The 25764-nt window shown below is 47.1% G+C and overlaps 2 protein-coding genes across 3 annotated transcripts; one reads left to right on the top strand and one right to left on the bottom strand.

Annotated features, from left to right (window-relative positions):
* The first annotated feature begins 4309 nt into the window (after positions 1 to 4309).
* Positions 4310 to 15332, top strand: CXCL17 (C-X-C motif chemokine ligand 17). Its single transcript, XM_029236980.1, has 4 exons — positions 4310 to 4447; positions 11546 to 11626; positions 12266 to 12367; positions 15042 to 15332. The coding sequence occupies exons 1-4, from the start codon at positions 4369 to 4371 to the stop codon at positions 15137 to 15139; spliced, it is 360 nt and encodes a 119-aa protein (XP_029092813.1). The 5' UTR covers positions 4310 to 4368; the 3' UTR covers positions 15140 to 15332.
* Positions 15333 to 22262: 6930 nt separating this feature from the next.
* On the bottom strand, positions 22263 to 23939 carry LYPD4 (LY6/PLAUR domain containing 4). 2 transcript variants are annotated; one of them, XM_029213556.1, is made up of 4 exons: positions 23873 to 23939; positions 23530 to 23673; positions 22745 to 23071; positions 22263 to 22465 (listed from the first exon to the last, which is right to left on the bottom strand). In XM_029213556.1, exons 1-4 carry the CDS (start codon positions 23937 to 23939, stop codon positions 22263 to 22265), a joined length of 741 nt encoding a protein of 246 aa, XP_029069389.1. The 2 variants fall into 2 exon arrangements, with proteins under 2 accessions (XP_029069389.1, XP_029069390.1); XM_029213557.1 differs by lacking the exon at positions 23530 to 23673 and having other exon boundaries at positions 22745 to 23079; positions 23842 to 23939.
* Between the last annotated feature and the right edge of the window lie 1825 nt (positions 23940 to 25764).

The following is a 25764-nucleotide window of genomic DNA, read 5'->3' as shown; positions in this document are numbered from 1 at the left end:
CCTCACGCTTGTCAGAATGGCCATCATCAAATAGAACGTAGGGACTTCCCTGGTGGTTCAATGGCTAAGACTCCACGCTCCTAATGCAGGGTGCCTGGGTTCGATCCCTGGTCAGGGAACCAGATCCCACATGCCACAACTAAGAGTTCACATGCCACAACTAAGGATCCCTCGTGCGTCAACTAAGACCCGGCACAGCCAAATAAATAAATATTAAAGGAAAAAAAAGAGCACAAAAAAGAAATATTGGAGATGTGGAGAAAATGGAACCCTCCTACACTGTTGGTGGGAATGTGAATTGGTGTAGCCACTGTGGAAAACAGTATGGAGGTTCCTCAAAAAATTAAAAATAGAATTACCATATGAGCCAACAACTTCACTGCTGGGTATATAACCAAAGAAACTACAAAAACATTAATTCGAAAAGATACATGCACCCCAATGTTCATAGCAGCATTATTTACAATTCCCAAGGTATGGAAGTAACCTAAGTGCCCATCAACAGATGAATGGATAAAGAAGAAGTGATATATATATGTACACACACACACACACACACACACACACACACACACAGGAATATTATTCAACCATAAAAAAGAATGAAATTTTGCCATTTGCAACAACATGGACAGACTTGAAAGGCTTTATGCTAAGTGAAATAAGTCAGAAAGACAAAGACAAATACAGCCTCTCTTCATCCATAAATCGGGGGAAGGAAGAATTAATCTAAATGACCTCTAGGCTTTGCTATTCAAAGTGCTATTCAAACCAGCAAGAACGGCATCATCAAAAAGCTTATTAGAAATGCAGAATCTCAGGCTCCGCCAGAAAAATCAGATTTGTATTGAACAAGATACTCAGGTGATCTGTAAGCACATTAAAGTTTGGGTCACTTCTCTAAAGTGTCTGCCGCTTCTACATTGCAATGGTTTCAGACTCGCCTCAACTCTGTCACTTAGCAGGGGAAAAAAAAATTTTACCTCATCACTTCACTTGCGCCCTTTTCCTGATCCTAACCAGAGCTCTCAGGCTTGCCCGTAACCCAGTAGAGTTTTCAGAAACACGGATGGGGCAGCGCTGCCGCCTTGTGGTCATGATCAGTAAATGCACTTGATCTTACCGTTCTCACCTGGAAAGGAGGCGGGAGGGTTGGCAGAGGGGGGTGACGTCTAAGTCACAGATGAGATAAGAGAATCACAACCACCCACAATGACTGGAAGTAACTGTCAGACAGACCTGGGCCTACATCATAGAGTAATGTCACATTTCAAAGAGCAGATTTTATAATACCTAATAAAATGTGGTATTAGTGGGAATCCTGGGTCCCAGACCAAGATCTACCCTTGGAAACTTCAAGAAAAAAAAATCACTGTGACAGTTATTTTCAGACATCCAGCCCCCACCTGAACTCCATCAGTAAACTTGTAATTTTCCAAGGAAACTTACTTTGCTCTGACAGTTGTCTCTCACCCTGAGCCAAAGTGTGTCTGATGTAGACTCACCAAGCCTGCGGCTACTCTGTGTAGGCACAGAAATAAGCCTCATACCTTTCACACAACAGACCTTCACATTCTTGTGAACAACCACCATACGCCCTTCCATCTTCCCTCAGCCATTTCCAAAAGGACATATTCGGAAGTTCCCTGTACTCTCCTGTAACCTTCTGAAGGGCAAGTGAAGTGTGTCAACCAGAGCAGAAACTCTGAATCCTGGGAGTGTCCCAAGCACAGCAGCAGAGCCACAGGACGACCCACATCCCCATTCTGAGCACTTCACCTGTATTTAGAAAGCCAAATTCCACATCAGCTCTTGTGAGGAGATGGGTTCTCGACTTGTGCTGCTACCCAGTCATCCCATAGCTGTGTAGGTGTACAATTTTTGTTGTTTTATTTTTTATTTTTTTTGCGGTACGCGGGCCTCTCACTGTCGTGACCTCTCCCGTTGCGGAGCACAGGCTCCGGACGCGCAGGCTCAGCGGCCATGGCTCACGGGCCCAGCCGCTCCGCGGCACGTGGGATCTTCCCGGACCGGGGCACGAACCCGCGTCCCCTGCATCGGCAGGCGGACTCTCAACCACTGCGCCACCAGGGAAGCCCCTGTTGTTTTATTTTTAAGAAATATCTATTACAGCCTGCGATGCACTATGCGCTGGAGACACAAGGATGAATCAGACCTGGTCCCTGCCCTCACTGAGGGCCAGGTACGGAGGGAGCCCAGTCCAAAGCCAGAGCATTGCTGTTACATGAGAAACACTTTGATAGAGGTGAACACAGACGTGGGGGCCCATCTCGTCAACCCCCTGTGAAGACTGTCCACTCTGGGTTTTCTGGGCTCCCGTTTTCCTCATTTCAAGCTCAAAGTGAAAAAGAAAGAGAACGCAAGTGTCCCCAATTTTTGCAGTCAAGGTTCAACCAGACATTTCTCTCTGGATAATCCAAGATGTTGGTGGGCTCCCACTTCATTCTGATGTCCTCTCTCTCCTACCAGAGCTCACCACACCGGCACATGCAGCAGCCCGGCAGCGGCTTACTAACAGACATTCCAGCAAGTCAGGAAACTTGAGTTTTTCTTCCCTGGCTTTGAGGATAACTGACTGTGATCTTGAACAAGTCACGTAACTTCCCTGAGCTTTCATTCCCACTTCCATAAAGTGGAGCAGCTGGACTAACTCTCCACGGGTCTATGTGTGTAGTGGGAGCTCCTTAGAGATAGCGTCACACCTTCTTCTTCTCGGGAGCCACCACCTGCAAATACCGGGCATACATTATGGACTCAAATGCTCACTGAATGTGTGTATGAATAAATGACTCTTCTTAGAGCAACAGGAAGCATGGAGTCAATCAACAAGCATTTGTGAATGTCTACTACATATACTGTAGAGTGGGGAAATGAAATAACAGTGGGAAAATGGTTATCTCTCCCACTTTCCCCTTACCTCCTTCCTGGAGGGGGAACTTTGTAAGTCACAAAGGCTGTGCTTACACAACTAAAGTTCTCAAGACGAGCTCTAATTAGTTGTCAATATTAACAAGAGAAGAGTCTGACTCTTTTCCAGGGAGGAGCCACATCGGTGGTTTACATCAGACCCAGCGCAGACCAAGCCTCCAGCTTGAGGACAATCTCCACTGCCTAGCACAGTGCCTGCCGCCTGCAGGTGCTTTATAAACTTTGTAGTAGCAAAGTCTACAATCAACCCTCCAACCTGTCCATAGGCAGAAATAATCTGAAATTGAGAGGGTAAGAATGAGCAAACAAAAACCATGCCTGGCCTCTTCCCTCCTCTTGGCTGGAACAAAAGTCACACCATCTTTACTCACTCCTGCCTGGAGGAGCCAGGGAGGACTTCCTGTTAACCTTCCCCTCAGCCCCATAAATATCACCCAGCACTTAAGCCCAGCCTCCCCCCATCTTTGAACCCATTTCCTGAAGCCTCTGGAATGAGTCACACTCAGTAAGTGCTGGTATTGTGTACCCTCAATGTTTGCTCCAAGTAGTATCACCTCCTTGCGCTTTGGGCTGTTTCCAGACAAGGTCTGAAACAAGAGCCCCAGCAGCCTGGGCAAACACCTTCCCTGCTGTGCCTCCTGTTTCTCAAACCCTCTTGGACATGAAGCCTTGAGGGTCTTCCACCAACCCAGTTCCCTCTCCTTTAGGCGGGAGCCACGAGCCCACAGCCACCTGCCTGACCAACAACAAGGAGGCCTGCTTTGACCCAGTGCTCCAGGCCAGGGTTCGGGGCAAGAGAGAAGAGCCTCTCCTCCTTGATCCTCTCTGCTGCCCTCCTTACGTGGCCACAGAATTGGAGGAAATTGTAAACAGTGGGGACACGGCAGCTTCCCAAACAACAACACTGCTATTGCTGATCCAAGGACGGGAGTGGGGAGGACAGAGGGGACACACGCCGTGTGATTCTCTCTTTGCCAGCCCTTAGCACTCTCTTTCCTGCCAGACACTAAGCTAGAAAATGTCACTCACATGTATTAGGAAATTCAAACAAGGAAAAAGACTTGGGGAAGAAATCATAGCACACTGGTGGGTAGGGAGGCGGGAGGGAGGAGGGGAGGGGCTGAGAACTGCTGCCAAGTTATCAGTCGCCCTCTCATGTTCCTAAGAATATGCTTCACTCCTTCTCTTTGGCCACCTTTACCTTCCAGATTCCCATAAATCACATGGTCCAGTTACCTAATGAGACCAGCGTCACTTGACCGTTCTCGCCCTCTAGTGGGAACACTGGCCTGGGAGTAAGGCTCAGACCCCCAAGCCACGTACCACGCACGGCCTGAGCCACTCCAAGAACTCGGGACCCTCTCACTGGGAACCTTCCACACACTCTTCAGGCAACGCACAGCAGCACCAACAGTTGAAATGAAAGTTCTAATCTCTTCCCTCCTACTGTTGCTGCCACTAATGCTGGTGTCCACGGTCCGCAACAGCTCAAATCCAGGTAAAAAAAATTTCTTTTTTTCTATGAAAGATAAAGAGGGGGGAGAAACATGGAAAAACAGAAAAGAACGTGACCACACATGCAGTAAAATGTAGCCCTTTTAGGTTACAGGGATTAGGGGCAAGTTAGCCTGTCTCAGTGCCTGTTTCTTCACTTACATATAGGAAAGAACTGTACATAAATCCAAAGAGTGTTGTGAGAGTTAAAGAAGCCCGTGTGTATGGAAGTGTCTGCAACTGTAGCTGGCGGGGGAGAAAAAAATAATGGCCCAACAAAGATTTGCTGCCTCACCTGCCCCCCAGTCCCTGTTCTAGAAAGTAATGAATGTCCCCAGGGCCAGGCTTGGAGGCAGTGGTGGGAGGGTGCTGAAGGCAACTGTACAACCACAGACAGTAAGTCATCCTCGATTGTATTCTTTACAGTGCACCAGATGTGTCCCAACAATTTTTAATGCTGTTTCACGGTATGGTGATAAACTAGAAAAATCACACCACCAGGTAGTACCCATGATTGAAACTGTAGGCACACCAAGCCCTGTTTGAACAGCTCACCTTTGGGAAGCAGACCCTGGGTTAGGGGCTCCGAATCGGCTCCACTTTTCACTACAGCTGAAGTGGCCTAGCCCTTAGCAGAACAGCTGTGCAGAAGAGACCTCATCCCGACCTATGTCTGCACTCGAGGGGAACATCTCCCCAAGGGCTACTTTGAGGTGAAATAGCTTTGTTATATACTGAGCATCAACTCTGTCCTAAAATCAGGAGTTCTCCCTACTCCACCCCAATTTCCAACGTTCCCTCCCTTACAGAGAGAGCTCTCTGGAAGCTGCTGGGCCCCCCAGCCCTGGGGCCTAGACCACCATTCTGGAAGCGAAGGCTTTTCCACCACTAGGACAGACACCACTAGAGTCCTCAGCCTGGATTCCAAGCTGCAGCCGCAGCTGCCTTTCCAGTCCAGCCCTCCTCGCACTAAGTGCTCTGTGCTCCACTCAGCTAGGCCTCGGGCTGCTCCCGAGCTGCTCCTGTGCTTTCCCACCAGCTCAGCTTCACTCACAAAACCCACCCCAAGCCCCCTCCTCCCACAGCCTCCCTTGATTCGTCCCAGGACCACACGTGAGCCCTCCCGCCTGTGAACAAGCTTAACCCTAACTCGACTCTCTGCCCTTTTCATGTTCTACCTTAAGTTGAGGTGTTGGTGTGCCTCTCCCACCTCCACCCCTGCCCTTCTACACTGTAACCTCCCCTCTGGCACAATCTGGTGTATTGTTTCCACACCCCTCACACTATCTCGCACGGTGCTCAGTAAATATTCGCAAAGTGAAAGAATAAATCCTCAGGCTTCTGAGCTCAAAATGTTGCCCTTAGGAGACTCGACACCCGCGTTTCATAGCAGGCCCACTGACATTACGGCTGGATAATTCCTTGCTGTGAGGAGGGGGGGCTGTTCTGTGCTTTGTAACCTGTTTAACAACAGGTTACAGGATGTTTAACAACATCCACGTGGCCTCCACCTGCTAGAAGCCAAGAGCAGCATCTCCCCTACCACCCTGCCCCGCCCAGTTAGTACAGCCAAAAACATCTCCAGACATTGCTAAATGTCCCCTGGAGGGGGAACCACTGCCCAGTGGGGCCACTGCTCTCTACCAATAATTCTCAAACATGGCGACATGTTTAGACTCACCTGGACCTTGAGACTCAGACTTGAATTGAGGGGAACCGCGATCCAAATCCTGGCTCCATCACTTACTTTGAAACCCTGGACAAGATGCTTAACATTTTTCAGCCTCAGTTTTATCTTCTTAAAATGAATAAAATACCACTTAACGTGTGCAACTGTTGTGAAGAATAAACTATGGATAATGTGAACCTAATAAGGGTTCAGTAAATGGACTGAGTAAAATTTCTAAAGTACCTACTAAGGCACAGGAGCAACGAACTGGGGAAAGCTCACTGAGCTGCCAGGTGGCGCGATTACAAACCAGAGGGGACCGGTGGTGGCTGGGCTCAATTCTTGTTTCCCAGGCAAGGGGAGTTTGCAATGATGGACCAAGTCTGGCAAGAAGAAATAAAACACTACACAATCCTCCCGCCCAAAAATTCTCCAAATAAAATCTGATCTTGCTTTATCTCTTCAAATAACCACATACATGTTTAATATGCTTTTCACAGGGAAGAGGAAAAAAAAAGAGAACCGATGACAATGTTAAGAAATAAATTACTTACAATAATAGAATACTCATTCCTTGTAAGATTACTTATTAATTATAAAATTATTTATAATAAATAGCTCCCATGTGTTAACCAATCCTATGTGGCAGGCTTCTCCTAAGCACTTTATACATACTACTTCATTGTGTCCTCACAGAAATGTAGTGTACTTTTTTATTTTTAACTTTTCATTTTTCAGGCTTAAAAATGTTGTGAAAAGAATCAGAGCTCCAATAGATCCAAAAACGCCCACACAGTTTTTTCATAACCATAATATGATTATCAAAACCAGAAAATTAGCAATGATACAATACTATTAACTAATGTATGAATTTTCAGAATTTGTTAATCATCCATTGACGTCCTTTTCCTGGTCAGAATCCAATCCAGGATCCTACACTGAAGAAAGGCATCATCTCTCCTGGTCTCCTCCAATCTAGGCACTTTCTCAGCTTTCCTTGTCTTTCAGGACCCTGACCTTTTTAAGAGTACTGTCAGTTATTTTGTAGAATGTGCCTCAATTTGGGCTTGTCTGATGTTTCCTCATGACTAAATTCAGATTATGCACTTCTGGCACTAATACCATAGAGGCGATACTTGCCTTCTCAGTGCAGCACATCAGAAGGCCCACGATAACAATCTCTCTCATGATGGGTGATGTTACGTTTGAACACTGCTTAAGGTGGTGTCCATAAAGGTACTATTTTCTCATTGTAGTTAATAAGTATCCTGTGGAGAGATACTTTGAGACTATGCAAATAGCCTGTTTCTTCTCATCATATTTTTGCCCGTTAATTTTTAAAATCCATTGATGACTCTTGCCTACAACAGGTATTATAGAGTCTTAGCAAAGCAGTGATTTTCTATTTCCATCATTCCTTCTACATTTATTAATTAAGATTCTACTATAAGAAAGAGCTGTTCCTTCTCTTTCCCAGTTATTTAGGTATTCCATTATTTATTTTTATAAGTAAAGACTTGGGGATATTTGTGGATTATAATCTATTACTATCCTTATTCACCACGTCGCTCATATTGTCCCAAAGCTGGCCACTGAGCTCCAGGTGGCTTTGGTGTCTTTTTTTTTTTTATTTTGCGGTACGCGGGCCTCTCACCGCTGCGGCCTCTCCCGTTGCGGAGCACAGGCTCCGGACGCTTAGGCCCAGCGGCCATGGCTCACGGGCCCAGCCGCTCCGCGGCATGTGGGATCCTCCCAGACCGGGGCACGAACCCGCGTCCCCTGCATCGGCAGGCGGACTCCCAACCACTGCGCCACCAGGGAAGCCCTTTAGTGTCTTTTTGACATGTCATTTCTTTAGCAGTTCCTGACTTTCTCACACCACGAGATGTTCCAGCCTCATCTTGTACTTCCCTTCCGCAGCCCTGGCGTCATTCATTTGTCCACGGAGCCCTGGTTCCTTTCATGGGGGAATGATATTCACAAACCTTGGGCACTAGGTATTGCCCATGGCTACTAGGGCTATTGCGTCTAGGCCCTCTGGTGGACAGATGTGTGCATACGCACACCAATGTACTTTTTTTAGCCCCGTTTTATTGGATTGGGCAAAAAGTTCATTCGGGTAAGATGTTACCAAAAAACCGAACAAACGTTTTGGCCAATCCAATACAAATTATGTAAATGAGGCACAGAAAAGGTAAGCAGCTTGTCCAAAATCACAATGCTAGTAAGTAGCGGAAATGAGAAGTCAAAATAATAATAGAGCTACTGCAAAACCTAACAAGTGGAAGTAACTTCTTTACACATACAAGTCAGCAAAAAGCAGTAAGCCTAATACTCCAGCATAGACACTCCCTTTGGGAAATAACTAGAAGTCTGCAATAATAACTACAATAATACCCATCGTGTACTGAGCACCTACTTGGGCACCAGGCCCCAGTAGCTCCTTTATTCCTAACAACACTGCAAGGTGGATACTAATATCCACTCTTTACAAACCAGAGAACCAAAGATCATAGAAGCTAAGTGACTTCTCCCAGACTACAGAGTTAACTGACAGAGGAAGCAGTTGACCCCAGGTCTGTCAGGATATAAAGTCCATGCTATTCTACTGTATTAATATTATCCAAAGCTGATTTTATGTAGAACAGAAATAAGCTTTTACTTTAATAGTTATATGTTTATTTTAATGCATGTTAGGAGAACAAGCTAAGCATGTATCAAACCCATAATCTCACAGATAACATTGCATAGGATGAAGCTCTTATGTAAATTAAATTTATTTAGAAAAAAGTATCAAGTAAATAGTAGAAAAGGTGGTATAAGTTATAGCAAAAATCATTAAGGTGGTCCAAAAATGTCTGGCTGACACTTGGAGGACATAATATTATAGTAACACCTTCGTTTTCAGTTACACCATGAAGTTAGGGTCATGTAGGGCTGCAGAAAGAACAGCAGACTACGAGCCTTGGACCAAGGTTTTAGCTCCAGGTGTGTCACCATTACCTTTGTGAGCTTGGGCATTTCATTTGCTCACTCTAGGCCTCAGTTTTCTCACCTGAAAATAAGAGATGGTGATTTAGTTAATTAGTACAATGCTTTAAAAACAACTTGGTAATGATATCAAGAAACATAAAACTGTTCATAACTTTTGACCCAGTAATTCCATTTTGGGAAATCTTGCCCAAGGCAGCAATCCAACATTTGGAAAACGGTTACAAGCACAAAGAAATTTATCAATCTCCAAAAATAAAACAATCTAAATATTCAGCAATGAGAGAAGAGTTAAATAATCGGAAACGCATATACTTGAGAGTGTTAGTCAGTCATTCAAAATGTCTGTTATAAATGTTGTAGGAAAACAAAGGAACAAGCTTATAGAGTGAACAAAAAGAAATTGGCTCACATACTATGGTTATCACTTCATTTAAAAATTATATGCAGGGACTTCTCTGGTGGCGCAGTGGTTATGAATCCACCTGCCGGTGCAGGGGACACAGGTTCAAGACCTAGTCCAGGAAGATCCCACATGCCGCGGAGCAACTAAGCCCGTGTGCCACAACTACTGAGCCTGCGTGCCACAACTACTGAAGCCTGCGCACCTAGAGCCCGTGATCCACAACAAGAGAAGCCACTGCAATGAGAAGCCCACACACCACGACGAAGAGTAGCCCCCACTCGCCACAACTAGAGAAAGCCTGCGGGCAGCAACAAAGACCCAACGCAGCCAAAAATAAATAAATTAAATTAATTAATTTAAAAAAATTATATGCAGTAAACAACCAAAATTCCAACAGCTGATAAGGGTAAAGATTTCTTCATTTTTACTTTACAAATTTTCTCTAATATAGTTATATTGCATTAAAAATGAAAAAGAAAAACTTCTCAGTGAAGGGGTTCCACTAATAATCTCCAAGTTTCCTTCTGGCTCTAATATTCTGTGGTTTTTCTCTGGAACCAGAAGTAGAGATCAGGTGACAGTGATATAGTAGAAAAGTTTAGACAGCTGGGGTTATGCCTGTTGAAATTACTTTAATGCCACTCCAAATAGCACATGAAAACACTTGGAAACCAGCACTTGGAGAAATGATGCAACACCCTTCATCTGTGTGGCAGAAAGGGCAGAAAGAGTTTGGGAAATAGGAGAGCGGGATTGAACCGGATGCTGCTCTAAGGGCCCTCTCTGGACAACTTGTTCATCTGCTTATCAAACAAACATTTACCACGTGTCTACCATGTGTCAGGAGCCATGTAGCTGAATGACCACTGAGCCATTGGTTCAGAGTCTAGTGAGGAAGAAAAATTTTTAGTTTGCTAGGACCGCCATAACAAAATACCACGGACTGGGAGGCTTAAACAACAGCAACTTATTTTCTCACAATTCTGGTGGCTGGAAGTCAAAGATCAATGTGTCAGCAACTTTGGTTTCTTCTGAGGGCTCTCTCCTTGCCTTACAGATGGCCGTCTCCTTGCTATTTCCTCACCTGGTCATTCCTCTGTGCATGTATATGCCTGGTGTCTCTTTGTGTGCCCAAATCTCTTCTCCTTATAAGGACTCCAGTCAGATTGGATTAGAGCCCAACCAACAGGGCCTCATTTTAACTTAATCATCTCTTTAAAGGCCCTATCCTCAAATACAGTCATTCTGAGTTATTAAGGGTTAGGGCTTCAATGAATTTTAGGGGGACGCAATTCAGTCCACAACACATTTCAAACAACAAACTATAACTGTGCAAGGATAGAGCTGTATTGAAATGTGACGGGGAACCATGGGAAGCCGTAATTAATTCTGGCAGGAGATATGAGCAACTCCTGTACAGAGGAAGCATCATCTGGACCCAGGTCTAGCTCAAGAATCTCTATAAAACATCATACTTGATTGTCATAAAAATATTTTAGGTATCACAAAATGGGAATAAGATAGCATCAGGTGATAAGACAGACCTGAATAGAGGCCAAAAGAGGAATGGATTTGTTGCAGAGGAACAAAGGTAAATACCATCCTCTTATACTTAAACTGGGATTATGGATTCAAATACAACCGAAGGTGGAAGTCCAGTGAAGCTCCTGACTGGTTTATGGAATAATCTACTCCTTGCTCTCATTCCTTAGGTCATGAGGATTTTAATATGTGTAGGGAGGGATCTTAATGGGGGGAGGTTGTAAGGTGTTGATTAACCCCTACCTATTGTCCTCTCTTCCATCCAGAAGCCATTCTTTCTCCACCTACCTCCAGCTAAGCTTTTCTCTAGGCCAGATTTTAAACCTCAATTCCTTATCCATTTAAAATACTCCTCTCTTGAAGCACCCTAGATCCCTGAGTAAAAAGGAAGAGCAATGGAGCTACGCTGACCTCGGTAGCACAATGATGGGGGACCAATTCTCTTGGTCCCTTCCCTTTCCAGTGACTGGAAGTGACCAGTTTTCTTCCTACAGGGATTGCCAGAGGCCATAGGGACCAACGCCAGGCTTCTGGGAGGTGGCTTCAGGACGGAGGCCAACAATGTGAGTGCAAAGGTCAGTAATCCAGTATTGACAACAGCGATGCACCATCAGATCCCAACTTGCTCCCTTGAGTCCCTCTGGGACCGGAGCAGATGTTATCTGAGCTGACCTCACCCTCTCCCCTCTCCACAAGCCCACCACATGCAGCACCAACACTTATTTTCTTCCTGAGTTTCATGTAAGAACCAGACTCCTCCAAGGTCCAGCGGGGAGCTGGCTGAATCTCTGGCTGCCCCCTCTCCCTTACCCTCTTTTCCCCAACAACCCAGGGCTGCCTTCCAAGTCTTTCCTGGACCCCATTCTCAACCTTATTTTACTCACAGGTAAGACTGAAATCAGAGAGGCAAGGCTTGCTTGAGGTAAAGCAGCCACTAAAAAGCAGACACCTAGGTCTTATTCCTCATTTTTCAGTCTCCCTAATGACACCCTGATGCCTCCTCCAAACCTGCCACCAAATCCTTGCCCATACAGGTCAGGCAAACAACTTAGAGACCCTGGTGCTCATATAACTGGATATCTTCACTGTGCTTGGTTGACCCTTTCCCACACCACTGCTGCAGTATGAAAACGAATCGAGAGGCAAGGAAGATGGCAAGTAAAGCCCTGACTCAAACATATTAACCCTTCTAAGCAGCAACCCCCTTATTTCAGATTGGTTCCTGAGAGCCCCTGAAAGAAAACTCATGACAGTGCCCAGGCTGCCAAAGAAGCCGTGTCCCTGTGATCATTTCAAGGGCAGAGTGAAGAAAACCAGTAAGTTCCAAAAGAATGACCTTCCTTAAACCAGAGTCACTCTGTGGAATCAACTAGGGCTGAAGCAGGGGTTGTGAAGAGACAAGAGAAATGAAATGAAGACCAGGATAAGCACACTTCTCAGCCCTTTCTACTCAGTGTCAGCTTGTGGGGAAATAGGAAGAGAAAGAAAAGCAAAACGCAATTCTCCTAATACTAGAGAGGCTTAACCATATTCCTTAATGATAGAATGCCATTGCTTATCAAAGTGGAGGCAGATGGGGCTGTTGGGGACCGGTCATTGATCTCTGACGATGACACCGGTGTTGGTGTCAAACAAAATGTGATTCCTCCCTAGTCTAGGTATAAATAAATGTCATATAAAAAGAATATTGGCAAGAGGTAAACTGATTGATGTTATGATATTATCAAGAATGGGATGAATCTAGATCCTTATCACCGTTGACGGAGGTAAAATAAAATTTGGTAGTACCTATCAAAAACTTAAATGTGTGGGGCTTCCCTGGTGGTGCAGTGGTTGAGAGTCCGCCTGCCGATGCAGGGGATACAGGTTCGTGCCCCGGTCTGGGAAGATCCCACATGCCGCGGAGCGGCTGGGCCCATGAGCCATGGTCGCTGGGCCTGCGCGTCCAGAGCCTGTGCTTTGCAACGGGAGAGGCCGCAACAGTGAGAGACAAACTTAAATGTGTGTACCTTAATCAGTAATCTCACTTCAAGAAATCTCTAGTATAGAATACTAGCATGAATATTCAGATATATGTATAAGAATATTAATTATAGCAGTATTGTAGTGACAAATGAACATATTAAATGCTCATTATTAACAGACTTATAGTTTGTTCATTTTACAACGTATACAAATATCAAATCATGGTGTTGTACGCCTGAAACTAATATAATGTTAGATGTCAGTTATACCTCAATAAAAAATTCATCAAGAGCAAATTGGGCAATTCTGCACTTGTCAAAAATAATTAGGTAGATCATTATATGTTGATTGGAAAGATGTCCACAATATATTAAGTGAATAAAAGGTGCAGAGACCCCCTAGCTCAAGCCCATCACAAAAATAAATTTCAGTGAATTAAAGGTCTAAATTTGAAAGACAAACTTACAAGGGAATATTGGAGGCTATATTCATGACCTTGGTGTAGGAAAGGATTTCTTAAACAAGTAACAAAAATTATAAGTCATAAAGGAAAAGATTAGTAAATTGGACTTTATTGAAATTAAGAAATTTCGGTCATCAAAAGAAAATGACAAGAAGAAGAAGAGTAGGAGTATGTCTGCAAATATTAATATCGATAAAGGATTAATATTCAGACTGATAAGTAATTCCTATAGATCCATGAGAGGAAGGCAGGAAACACAACAAATAGGCAAAAGAGTTGAGGAGGCACTTCAGAGACAAGAAATCCAAATAGCTAATAAACATGTGAAATGGCACTCAACCTTACTAGTAACTGAGAAAATATGAGTTAAAACCGAACAGAGGGACTTCCCTGGTGGCGCAGTGATTAAGAATCTGCCTGCCAATGCAGGGGACATGGGTTCGAGCCCTGGTCCAGGAAGATCCCACATGCCGCGGAGCAACTAAGCCCGTGCACCACAACTACTGAGCCTGCACTCTAGAGCTTGTGCTCTATAACAAGGGAAGCCACCACATTGAGAAGCCCGCGCACTGCAACGAAGACCCAACGCAGCCAAAAATAAATAAATTTATTTAAAAAAAAAAAGATCACTCTACATCATAAGATTGGCAACAATTTTGAATTTTTGAATTTTATTTTATTTATTTTTTTATACAGCAGGTTCTTATTAGTCATCCACTTTATACATATTAGTGTATATATGTCAATCCCAAGGATTGGCAACAATTTTAATGTCTGATAATTCCATGTATTGTCAGAGAGTAGAACAGAGAAACTATCATCTCCTGCTAAAGGGAGTGTAAATTGGTAAATCACTTTGAGAAAGTGCTGGTAGTTATCTACTAAAGTTTAATTTCTGTGACCAAGCAACTCCACTCTTAGCAATTCCATACTCAAAAGGAATGTTGCTTATGTACAGTGGAAGAAATGAACAAGGATTTCATAGCAGGATTGTTTATAACTATCCCAAACTGGAAATTGGTCAGTGAATAAATAAGTAGTAGTATATTTGAATATTATGTATCTGTGAGAATGAACAATAATAAAGCAACATAATGTTGAGTAGAAGAGAAAAAAATAAGAGAGAATAGTTATAGCATGATTTGATATACATAAAGTTTAAAATAAGGCAAAATTAAACTAAATTATATAGGAATGTATAGGTAGGTGGTAAAGCCATAAAGAAAAGAAAATAGACGTGCCATAATAAAAGATTTGTTAAAGGAACGTAGCAAAAACAATATGTATAGGATAAGCTCATTTTGTTTTTTAAAGTGAACTATTATGTTTATATACAAAAATGTATGGAAAACTATGTAGCAAACTAGTAACAACAGTTAGCTCTACAGAATGAGGAGTAGCAGCTGGGGTTGGGGCATCCTTTAACTTTTTACTGGATATACTTTTTCATTTTAATTTTTCCCATGGGATGAGTCTTACTTTTAACATTTTAAAAGCTCTCATAAAAAATAAATTCTAAAAATGTTTTTAACAGTAGTCTCTCCCTTTTCTTTTCACCCTAGGGCACCAAAGACACCACAAGAAGCCAACCAAACCCTCCAGAGCCTGCCAGCAATTTCTCAGACGATGTCAGCTGGCAAGTTTTGCTCTGCCCTTATAGGAGCTCTGAGAGCCCACCGTCCCGATAAAACATTCTGTCAATAAGGCAGTGAGCGCACCTAGAAGATGCTCTTCTCCCACCTCAAGCTCCCCATCCCTGTCCCTACTCCCTAAATCATCCCAAAAAGCATGTTCCCCAAGATTATTGCCCCCTCTAGTGGCTTCTTTTCTTGTCAGTCTTTTCCTGGGGCCTCCCCTTACCCAGGCTTAAACTTACTTACCGGGAATCTCTGGTTGCCTAGCTGGTCCCACTGGATCTTAAATACAACCAAGCAAGTAGTAAACAAAAGTCAATAAATATATTTAAATGTAATAGGTCAAAATCATTTTCAAATGGGGTCTGGAAACTCACATTCAATCCAGACAACCCACTTTACCCTGTTCATTCCAAACTCAATCCAGATTATACACACACCTCTATCCAACACCACCTTCAATCTCGCTTCAGTTTCCAACTTTTTATTCTTTTACTCATTCAACAAACCTTTCTGAGGTAAGAGCTAGGTGGGGCAAAGAAAGAAGTTAAAGTAATGAATCAGACATTGTCCTACTAAAGATACTATAGGTTTAAAAAAAAAGAAAACCTGGCACCATTTCCTAGCACATAAAATGCCTCTAGTATTTATGATTATCATCATCACCATCATTAACGGTCATCTGACTGTAAGTTTCCAATCTACTACAGAAGACATATGTGCAGAGGCATAGTTGAAGGCTAGAGAGATGGTGTGGAAGATTTCAAATGCCACTCGAAACAGCTTCAAGATGTAAAAATGAGATGTCTTTCTTATTTTTATTTTCCTTTTTTTTTGCGGTACGCGGGCCTCTCACCATTGTGGCCTCTCCCATTGCGGAGCACAGGCTCCGGATGCGCAGGCTCAGCAGCCATGGCTCACGGGCCCAGCCGCTCCGCGGCATGTGGGATCTTGCTGGACCGGGGCACAAACCCGTGTCCCCTGCATCGGCAGGCGGACCCCCAACCACTGTGCCACCAGGGAAGCCCCAGTCTTTCTCATTTTTAAACATGGGAGTAAAATGATCAGAACGATAATAGAAGGAAATTAAAGTGGAAACCATTTGTATGAATGAATAAAGAGGAAACAATTACAACAGGGTAGATCCTGCTTCCCTCTCTGACCCTTTCCTCAAACATCAGACGGAGAGAACAGAAAAGGAACACTCCTCCAGAATCTGGCTTCTGTCATCCAGATGAAACAGAGGACTAAGTTGGGGTGCTGGCCTTATGAGAAGAAACATTTTAACTGAGTGGTGAGTGGGGCCTCCTCTGGTAGGAGAGTGCTGGGCTCTCAGCCTCCCTCTGCCCCCAATCCCTCCTCCCACAGCAGGAGGCACACGAGCGCTTCATTTGGCACAGGAGTGGGGAGGCAGCTGTGGTCAGCCCATGTGCCAACTGCCTTAGGAAGAGCAGGGATGCCAGGATGAAGGAGTGGAACCCAAATGGAGGTGTCATCGTGAGTAACCACTGAGAGATCTGTGACAAAGGAGGTCTGTGAGAGCCCAGAGGAATGAAGCCTGGGAGATCAATATCCCCCTTGAGAAAAAAAACAACAGTGGAGCCAGGTTGTAAGTCAGTATTTAGGCCCATTTGAGAATCAAAGCCACACCAGACACCTATCACCCAGTAAGAGTCTGGGCCAGAAAAACACCCACAGCCCAGGCAGCATCTAAGGCTCAGCAGGGACCGGATACCCAGCAGGAACGCACTGCACAGCAGAGGCCCTCCCGCAGCAGGAGCCCCCTGAAACTGAATCCCAGCAGGAACCTCAAGCACAGCAAAAATCTGCTTTGCAGCAGGAATTTCTTGCCCCACAGGAGCCTGCACCACAGCAGTCACCTCCCATCCAAAGGGTGCCCTTCAGGAAACAAGAAGCTGCCTCACAGCATAGACCTGGGCCAGGAAAAGATTCTAGAACTCAACAGGAGCCGGAATTGAGAGAGGGAGCTGGAGCCCAGCCAGGACCGGGCCCGGTAGAGTCAACTCTAGCTCCACAAGAAGCTGGATCAACACCTCTGGCCCAGCCTAGACCCAGACCCACAAAAGGACCACCAGCCCAGACTCAACCTACATCCCAAGAGAGACGGCGACAGTCAGACCCCAAGCCCAGCACGCAGCTCCAGCCCAGGGAGCCAAATCCCAACAAGGGTCTTTGAGCCAGTGGAGATTTCTATCAAAACCAAACCAACCGTCATACAGAGACCCACTGCAGAGCAGAAGACATTTCTTGAACGGGTAGTAGATTCTGGTGCAGATTCGGATTTAGGGTTTACGTTAGAGACCAATTCACCAGCCCAGAGGGGTGGAACAGTGGCCCAGGGAATGAAGCTGGTCTTCAAGGGGAAACCTGGTTATGAAGTGATGTCAGGATTTGGTGGGACGTCATTACCCAGTAAGAAAACCAGCAGCCAGAACCCCAGACACTACTGGAACCCAGGTAAGTTGAGCTGGGAGGAAGGGGGCCTCCCAGGGATGGTCATTCATTTGGTCAGGAAGAACTTAGGCCTGCCAGAATGTCAGGTGAGCTCAGGTGACCCCGCAACAGTCCTGCAGACACAGATCAACAGCCCCATTTGACGGAGGAGGAAGCTGAGCCCTAGAGAAGAGAGGGATCCTGCAGGAGGCTGGGCAGTTAGGGGCTGGCCAAGCCAGGACCCCCAGCAAGCCTCTGACTCCTTCCCCTGCTCCAGGCTGCCTCCCCGCAGGGATCTGGGGGAAATCAAACAGAAACTAAAAAAGGCCCTGGGCGAGGGGCCCGTACTCATCCCTTGGGCCCCCAACTCTGAGCACCGCTCTGGGGTGGGCACCAAGGGGGCCACCGCAGCACCCTGCTGAACGTGGACCCTTACCTTCGGCGAGTGTCCACACAGGCCAGGCCGAAAACCGGGCAGGAGCGACCCTTGAGCTCTCTGGGTTGTCCAGTGGGCAGGAGGACACTTGCCCCCAGGGAGTCCCAGTCCCGCCGGGCCCATGGCCTCGTGGGCTGTGATCTCAGGAAGGGGGCGCCTGGGAGAGGCACTGGGGCTCCGCCCAAGTCCCAGGCAAGGTCGGCGCTGACGGGAGGGAGAGCTGGGGGAGCGGTGTGGGCGGGTCGTGGGCACAAGACTCCACTGGCGGCAGCATCCCTGCCCCTCCTCCGAAGCCGGCCATGGTGCCCCCGGGGAGCAGGCTCGGGCCCTGAGCTCCTTCTCTGCGCTCAGAAGCCCTGACCTGCACAAAGGGGGGCGCAAGTTCTCTCCGGGGGACGTGGGGAGACTCGGTGAGATAGCCAGAGTGGGGGAAACAAGGCGGCCGCACTCCGGAAGCTGAGGGCACTGTGAGGACGGTTAGTCCGAAGGCTGGTAATGGGGGTCTCAGCCCAGAGGCCTGTGTCCCCCGGAAGGGCTGGGCCGCCTCTCTCAGGACTGAGGAGAAGAGGGTCATCCGGGTCTCTCAGTGCCACGGCTGCTCGTGTGCTTTGGGAGGGCAGGGAGGAGGGGCGGGATGGTGCTTCTGGTGCTAAACAGCGGTCTCCCGGGGCCTCCCGAACCCAGTCTCAAGGGACGCCTTCACCACAGCGCCGCCACAGCCAAAGCCGCCTCTCCGGGACCTTCGGAAAGAGTTGATTTGTGCGCATGCGCGAGCCTCGAGCCTCCTCCGTTTCCCGCCTTTTCCCAGGCTGGCGCCACGCCCTCTCTCCCTCCAGCGAGGCAATGCGCTGCTCGGGACCAGTGCGCAGTCATTGATCACTCTTAGGTCCACCATCCACTCACTTCCATTCTCGCCAGAAAGGAGAGGGCAGAGAAAAGAACCCTGAGAAAGAGAATAGGAGAACTAGAGGACAGAAGGCGGAGGAAAGGGCGGGGCTTCCTCCTCCAATGGCTCACAGACAGAGCTTTGCCTCAGGCACTGTCGCCCCGCCCGATTTCCAATTGCCTGAGGACCTGGCGGGCCCCTCGCCCCTAGAAGGAGGCTCAGCAGCAGCCTTGTCTCCTGCTCCAGCGGGTGGGCGGGATGCGTTCTAGATGATTCCTATGTGGCAAGTGCAGTGGGGAAACGACGCTGACAGCCAACACGTGAAAAGACCCAGGCTTCCCCGCTGGAGAGACCCCCGCGGGACTCCCCACTAGTTTGGCCAGAAAGACGCTTTTGCCGCCTCCAGGGCTGCATTTGCTGTTGGTCCGTGGTCTGTTCGATGCGCGTAAGGGGGCGGGGCCAGGCCTCAGTCCTTAGCCATGGGGGGCGGGGCCCCGCAATGGAGTGAAGCCCGGATTGCTCTTGGGGCGCGACCCAGAGAGGAGCAAGTCCGGGACTGGGTGGTGTTGGGGGCCTGATAGCAAGGATTGGCCCTAGGGGCCGGGACTGGCGGCTGGATTCGGCCCTGGCCTCTGGAATTAGCCCCGGGATCGGGGACCACATAGGATTGATGGAGCAAGCTAGGGGGACGGGACCACCTTGGCCCGTGGGGCCCCGACAGCGAAAAGGGCCCAAGAGGGGTCCAAGAGCCGTAGGCGCCGTCGGTGGCTAAAAGACAAAGCCAGAGGTGAGCGGGCGGGGGTGGGCAGCAGCCCTAAAGGTACTTTAGACATCCTATGGGAAACTGGGGACCGAGTGGACTGACGTCCTGCCACAGGAAGTGGGGGAGCCCGTAGACTGGCTCATTGCCGCCCTATGGGGCGGGCGTGCGGGGATAATCCACTGAGAGAAGCGGGTGATGTGAGAGGGAAATACCACACCCAGCAGAGAGACTATCAGACATCCCAGTACCATCTTGGGAGGGGAGCCCAGAATGTGAGTGTCCCGGACCAGGATTCCTCTTCGGCTCTGGACTCACTGTGTGACCGTGGGCAACTCCTGCCCTCGGTGTTTCTAAGGTGGGAAATGGTTCAAGCGCGATTTTCAGGTATGAGTCACCTTTTTTTTTTTTGGCCACACTGGGGCATGCGGGAATCTTAGTTCCCCAACCAGGGATCGAACCTGTTCCCCCTGCAGTGGAAGCGCAGAGTCTTACCCACTGGGATGCGTTAAGAAGTCCCAAGTCTCTGACACTCTTGCAACGGTAATGAGGAAGAGGTTTAGAAGCTGTTGTCCAAAAAGGAAGTTTAGGGGTGAGTCAGGGAAAGGAAGGAGGAAGGGGTGCCCCATAGTGGGGAATGCCTGGAGGAGGGATGCAGTACAGCTCCAAACAGCCCTGTCCCACCACCATTCATTCAATCCGCTCATCCATTCGTTGTCAGTCCACCTGCCTCAGCCTGGCTGCCCTAGGACCTAACTTCTTGACTCCTACTCCTAGGACTAAGGGGCCCTGGGTTGGCTTTGGACAGCCTAACCTTCACTTGGGAGAAGGAAGTGCTGTCACCTGGGTTCCCTAGGGGGTCACATTATTTACAGATCTCATCAGGCTGGAGAAACACTGATAGACCAACAGAGATGCTACAAGCCTCAGGCAGAGGCACACATGAAGTCCTTTCTGGATTAGGAGTATGTGTCAATCCAAGTGAGGACCTTTGGGAATTTCCTGTGCAGAAAAGAAACTGACATAGCCCCTGGGCCCAGAGACCCCCAGACTTATCATCCTCCCTGCCATAGACATCATTATTAGCCAAGCAGAGAACTGGAGTTGGCTCCAGACACACACAGGAAAGCTCACACAGGCTCAGAGCTCAGACTGGGGCCCAAGGCCATTCCCTGTCACATGGCAAGACACAGCCTCACCAACAGGACAGTGTGCCCAGAGGCAGTACACACCATGGTCAAGAATGGGCCTTGGAGGGCTTCCCTGGTGGCGCAGTGGTTGAGAGTCCGCCTGCCGATGCAGGGGACACGGGTTCGTGCCCCGGTCCGGGAAGATCCCACATGCCGCAGAGCGGCTGGGCCCATGAGCCATGGCCGCTGAGCCTGCGCGTCCAGAGCCTGTGCTCCGCAACGGGAGAGGCCACAATAGTGAGAGGCCCGCATACCGCAAAAAAAAAAAAAAAAAAAAAATTGAACTCATAGAAACAGAGATTCAAAAAATGGTTGCCAGGGGCTAGGGTTGGGGGAAATAGGGAAAAGTTGGTGAAAGAGTACAAACTTTCAGTTATAAGATGAATAGGGTCTGAGAATCTAATGTATAACATGTTGACTATAGTTGATAATACTGCATTGTATAACTGCAATTTGCTAAGAGAATAGAACTTGTGTTATCAGAAGAAAGAAAAGGGTACACATGTGAGGTGATGGATGTGTTAGCTTACTCAGTGGTAGGAATCCTTTTACGATGTATACATATATCACATCATCGTGTTGTACACTTTAACTACATTGCAATTTTGTCAATCATACCTCAGTAAAGCTGGAAAAAAAGCGACCTTGCAACCTTGAGTCTGGCTGGCTCAGAACATGTCTCACTCACGTACCACGTGCCCTTTGTATCCACGTCCATTTTCATTTAATAAGTTTTTTGCACCAAAAGCAAAACACAACAAACAAAAAAAACCCTAGCCAGATACTACCACAGTATCTGACTCATACCAATGAGCCACACTTCTAATTCATAAGGCCTTCATTTTATTTTTTTTAATGGAAACAAGTCTTCATTAAGTAACTTTTAATATCAGAAAAATAAAACTTTCATAATTCTCTTTACAGCAAATATATCATATCAGTGTCAGTGCTCTGGCCATCTTAAGTTAAAGGTGCTTTATCATAAAATATATGGTTTTAAACTTTACTCAAATTGAATTTATAATCCCTGTGACTTCCCTACAAGGCCTTCATTTTAAAGGGGAGGAAATGGAAGCCCAAAAAGGGAGAAGGTTTGGCCAGGATCTCCAAGTCAATGGCTGAACCCAGGCTAGAACTCAGGTCCTCAGGAGGCGGCGGCGAAGGGGAGTGTTTAGGTTTCTCCTGCTTGCTGGGCATGATTCTGTCACTTTGCCAATGATCCTCCTCCCCAAGCCCCTGCGCACTTCACAGCGAGCACTGCCCATTACCTGCCCCTCCCCTCCGCCTCCCTGGACACGTCTGGCCCTCCTCAGACCTTTCACGCCTCCACAACCCTCATGGACCACAGGACAAGGCAGAAAGGCAACTCCGTAACTTTATTTCACTATGTGAAGGGGTAGGGGTATTTGGTCCAGCTAGATCGTCAGTCCCTGAGGGCAAACAGAAGGCCTAAGAGGGTGCCCCAAGCAGGTCTCCCACTAGAGGGCTCTGCACCAGCAAACTGGGCCTTCTCTAAGATGTTGATGGCCTCAGTCACTCTGATGCTGCCAATATGGTGAAAGTGGGATAAAATATCGGTGTATTCACGAGCACAGCCCATGAGGAGGAAGGTGGTATTGAGGTACCCTGTAAGGAAGAGAGCAAGGAGTCAGAGACACTTTCAAGACTCAAACATCCTACCCCTCCTTCCAGACACCCCTCACAAACCAGGACCCCTGCTCTCCCACCAAACACTCAGGTACCAGGCACCTTCTCCCCTCCTCCTTGGAATTACGTGCCACAACCCCCATCCCCCAGGACCCAGACACAGGACCATGGGACCTCAGTCCCACCCACCTCCCTCAGAGACGGGAAGGCAGCAGGCCTAGAGCAGGCATCTGAGAAAGAAAGTTTCTCTTCTCTCACCCGCCTGAAATTTTAAGGTGGAACTGTAGCACTCAGTAGCATTGTTGGGGCAAGCCTCGGTGGTGACAAAATTTGGGAGGCAGTCCTTGGAGTGCTCGCCCACACAGGTTGGGCAACTATGGGAAGAAGATGCTAAAGTCTTAGGAGCCTCGGCCTTGAGTTTCACAAAATGATCCATGTTGGTGAGGTTATTGCAGAGGTATGTCCGGCAGACACGGCTATAGGAGGCAATGGACAATCCGGGCGGCGAAACGAGGTAGGAGACTTGCGGGGGGTAAGATGAAGCTGGGCTGCAGCCTTTAAAACCCACAATTCCCCTTTTGGTCCCTGCGGGGCAGAAGATTGGAGAGCTCTGATCAGTGTCGCTGGCCACACCCAGTTCAAGCTCCCAGCCCACCCCCTGCTCTTCCTGCTGCCCCATCACCAACTTTGCCCCTCCCCCACTGTCCACTCGCCACTCAGTTTTCCCACATCTCATCTGCCTCTCCTCACTCTTCTCCCCACAGGAGCCCGTCTGCGCCTCTCTCCCTTGTATCCCAAACTTGTCTTCTCTCCCAGAGTCCCCCTCTCCTCCTGGGATCTGTCCACCTCCATTGTGCCCTCTTATCCAGCCCACACCACAACCAGCTGGGTCCTGCCCCTCTCCTGCCGATGTCTGGATGCTGTTCCCAAACATATAATGGGGTAGATATCTGGAACTCAAGTCCAGAGTCCCTGGGTGCTAGGAATGGAGGTGGGGTCAGAAGACCAAGCAAACAAAATGTAGCAAAGTCACCCCCGTTCACCTGTCTCGATGAACACCAGCGTCTCCTCACAGCCCTCATTCAGTTTACACACCATGCTCCTCATCAGGAGCCATTGCCAGTTATGGAGATCAACAGCTCTGAAGAGGGAAGATGTTGCTTCATAACACAAGAGCGCTCCAGCCCCTAAACAGAGAATGTTCTTCCAGTCACCTGCCCCTCACATTGCCTTCTCAGCCCCGAACTGCCAATCAAGAGCTCAGCCTCCACAGACCCTATCTCCCAAGGGACCCAGATATGCAGCTTTCCTTCCCCCAGTGACATGAATCCAGCCCTCCCATCCCAGCCAAGAGGGTCCCTAAGGGTCCAGCCCCACAGGACATACAAGGCAGAGTGGAAATGGCCCCTAGGAGACAGAGCAGCTGCACAGGGCTCAAATGCTGAGGTCCCATGGTCCTGTGTCTGGGTCCTGGATGCTGGGCCTCAGTCTGGAACCAATTTCAATCTAGGTCGCAAGCTCAGTTCTTGTCAGCCTCTGGGTCACTGTTTCTGGAGCAGAAAGTTGATTATCATTTTCATTAACATAGGCTCCCTGAGCCCTTCAGGGACACAGGTCTTCCCATCTCCATAGTCTCTCTTCCAACCTAACCCGAACCCACATTAGCTTCTCAAATCCTGACTCTTCACTCTCCTGCTTAGGTTCTGCCACTGGACGTGGTGCTGAGCAGAGGACGCTGGCTTATTCAAAGGATCACTATCATACAGGCTATTCTCCATCCAGAGACAATGAGATCAGAACAACAAATGTGTGTGTAGGAGTTAACCAACATATTACTAAATAACCCTTGACTCGAAAAAGAAATTAAAAAGTATTTAGAACTGAATAATAGCAAACATACTACATGTCACACACACACACGTGCATGTAAAATCTGATGAAAACTGAATAAGGCCTGTAAGTTAGTTAAGAGTAATATACCAATGTCAATTTCCTGCTCATATACTACAGTTATACAAAATGTCCCTATGGGGAACTGGAAGAAGGGTTTAAGGGACTCTATATAAAATTTTTGCAACTTCTTGTAAGCCAATAATCATTTCAACATCAAAAGTTTTTTAAAATACACATCAAAATTTGGGACTCTGATTTCTAAATCAATATTCAGAAGTAAATTTATAATTTAAATACATTTATCAGGAAACAAGAAGAATTACAAAATGTTTATGAATTAACTCAAGAAGTTATATAAGAGACAACAAAGCATCCCCCCAAAAGGGATAGAAATAAAGATGACAGAAATCAATGAAATAGAAAACAACAAAAAAGTAGTACAAAAGACTAATATTCATTCTTTGACAATATTACTAAGATAATTCTCTGGCAACTCTAATCAAGAAAAAAAGATGCAAATAAAATACAGAATGAAAAATAAAAATTAACAGACATCACATATTCTAAGAATAATAAAAGTGTCATTAACAACTCTACATTTACAAATTTGAAAACCCAGATGAAGTGGATAAGTTTCTAAAATAATATGAAGTGCCAAAATTGGCATAAGAGCGTATACAAAGTCTTAAAATGAGAATGGTCAAGGATCTCAGGCAAATTGACAAGAAAAAGAGAGCAACCCCAGCAGGGGAATGGACCAAGCATATGAAGAAGCAATCTCAAAAACAAACCAGGTGGCTTCCCTGGTGGCGCAGTGGTTGAGAGTCCGCCTGCCGATGCAGGGGACACGGGTTCGTGCCCCGGTCCGGGAAGATCCCACATGCCGCGGAGCAGCTGGGCCCGTGAGCCATGGCTGCTGAGCCTGTGCGTCCGGAGCCTGTGCTCCGCAACGGGAGAGGCCACAACAGTGAGAGGCCTGCGTACCGCAAAACAAAACAAAACAAACAAACAAACAAAAACAGAAAGGCTAACAAGCGTATGAAGAAACACCCCAGCTCAGCAATAATCAGAGAAATACAATGTATCCAAATGTGCATCTATCAGACTGGCGAGGGATCAGAAAGCTGGAAAACTATGAGCATTGGTAGGACTGTGGGGCTACAAAGACCCTTGTGCACTGCTGCTCATGGGGTAGTTGGGGCCAGGGATAGGGTCCTCTTCTGGACCCTGAGGAAGGGAGGAGTTCTGAACAGTGTCTCAGACCCAAAGCATCATTCATTGTGAGGAGGAGTCTGGCAATACTTAGTCAAATTAGGCTTACAAAGAGCCATCTCTGGTATATCCTAGGTACACATAACAGAGATTTCCACCTTCAACTACAAAGG

Source organism: Monodon monoceros, unplaced genomic scaffold, assembly GCF_005190385.1.
Source record: "Monodon monoceros isolate NGI ecotype Baffin Bay Population unplaced genomic scaffold, NGI_Narwhal_1 Super_Scaffold_10, whole genome shotgun sequence".
NCBI classification, from domain to species: Eukaryota; Metazoa; Chordata; class Mammalia; order Artiodactyla; family Monodontidae; genus Monodon; species Monodon monoceros.
Note: the sequence above shows the minus strand (reverse complement) of the source record. Positions and strands in the feature narration are given on the sequence as shown.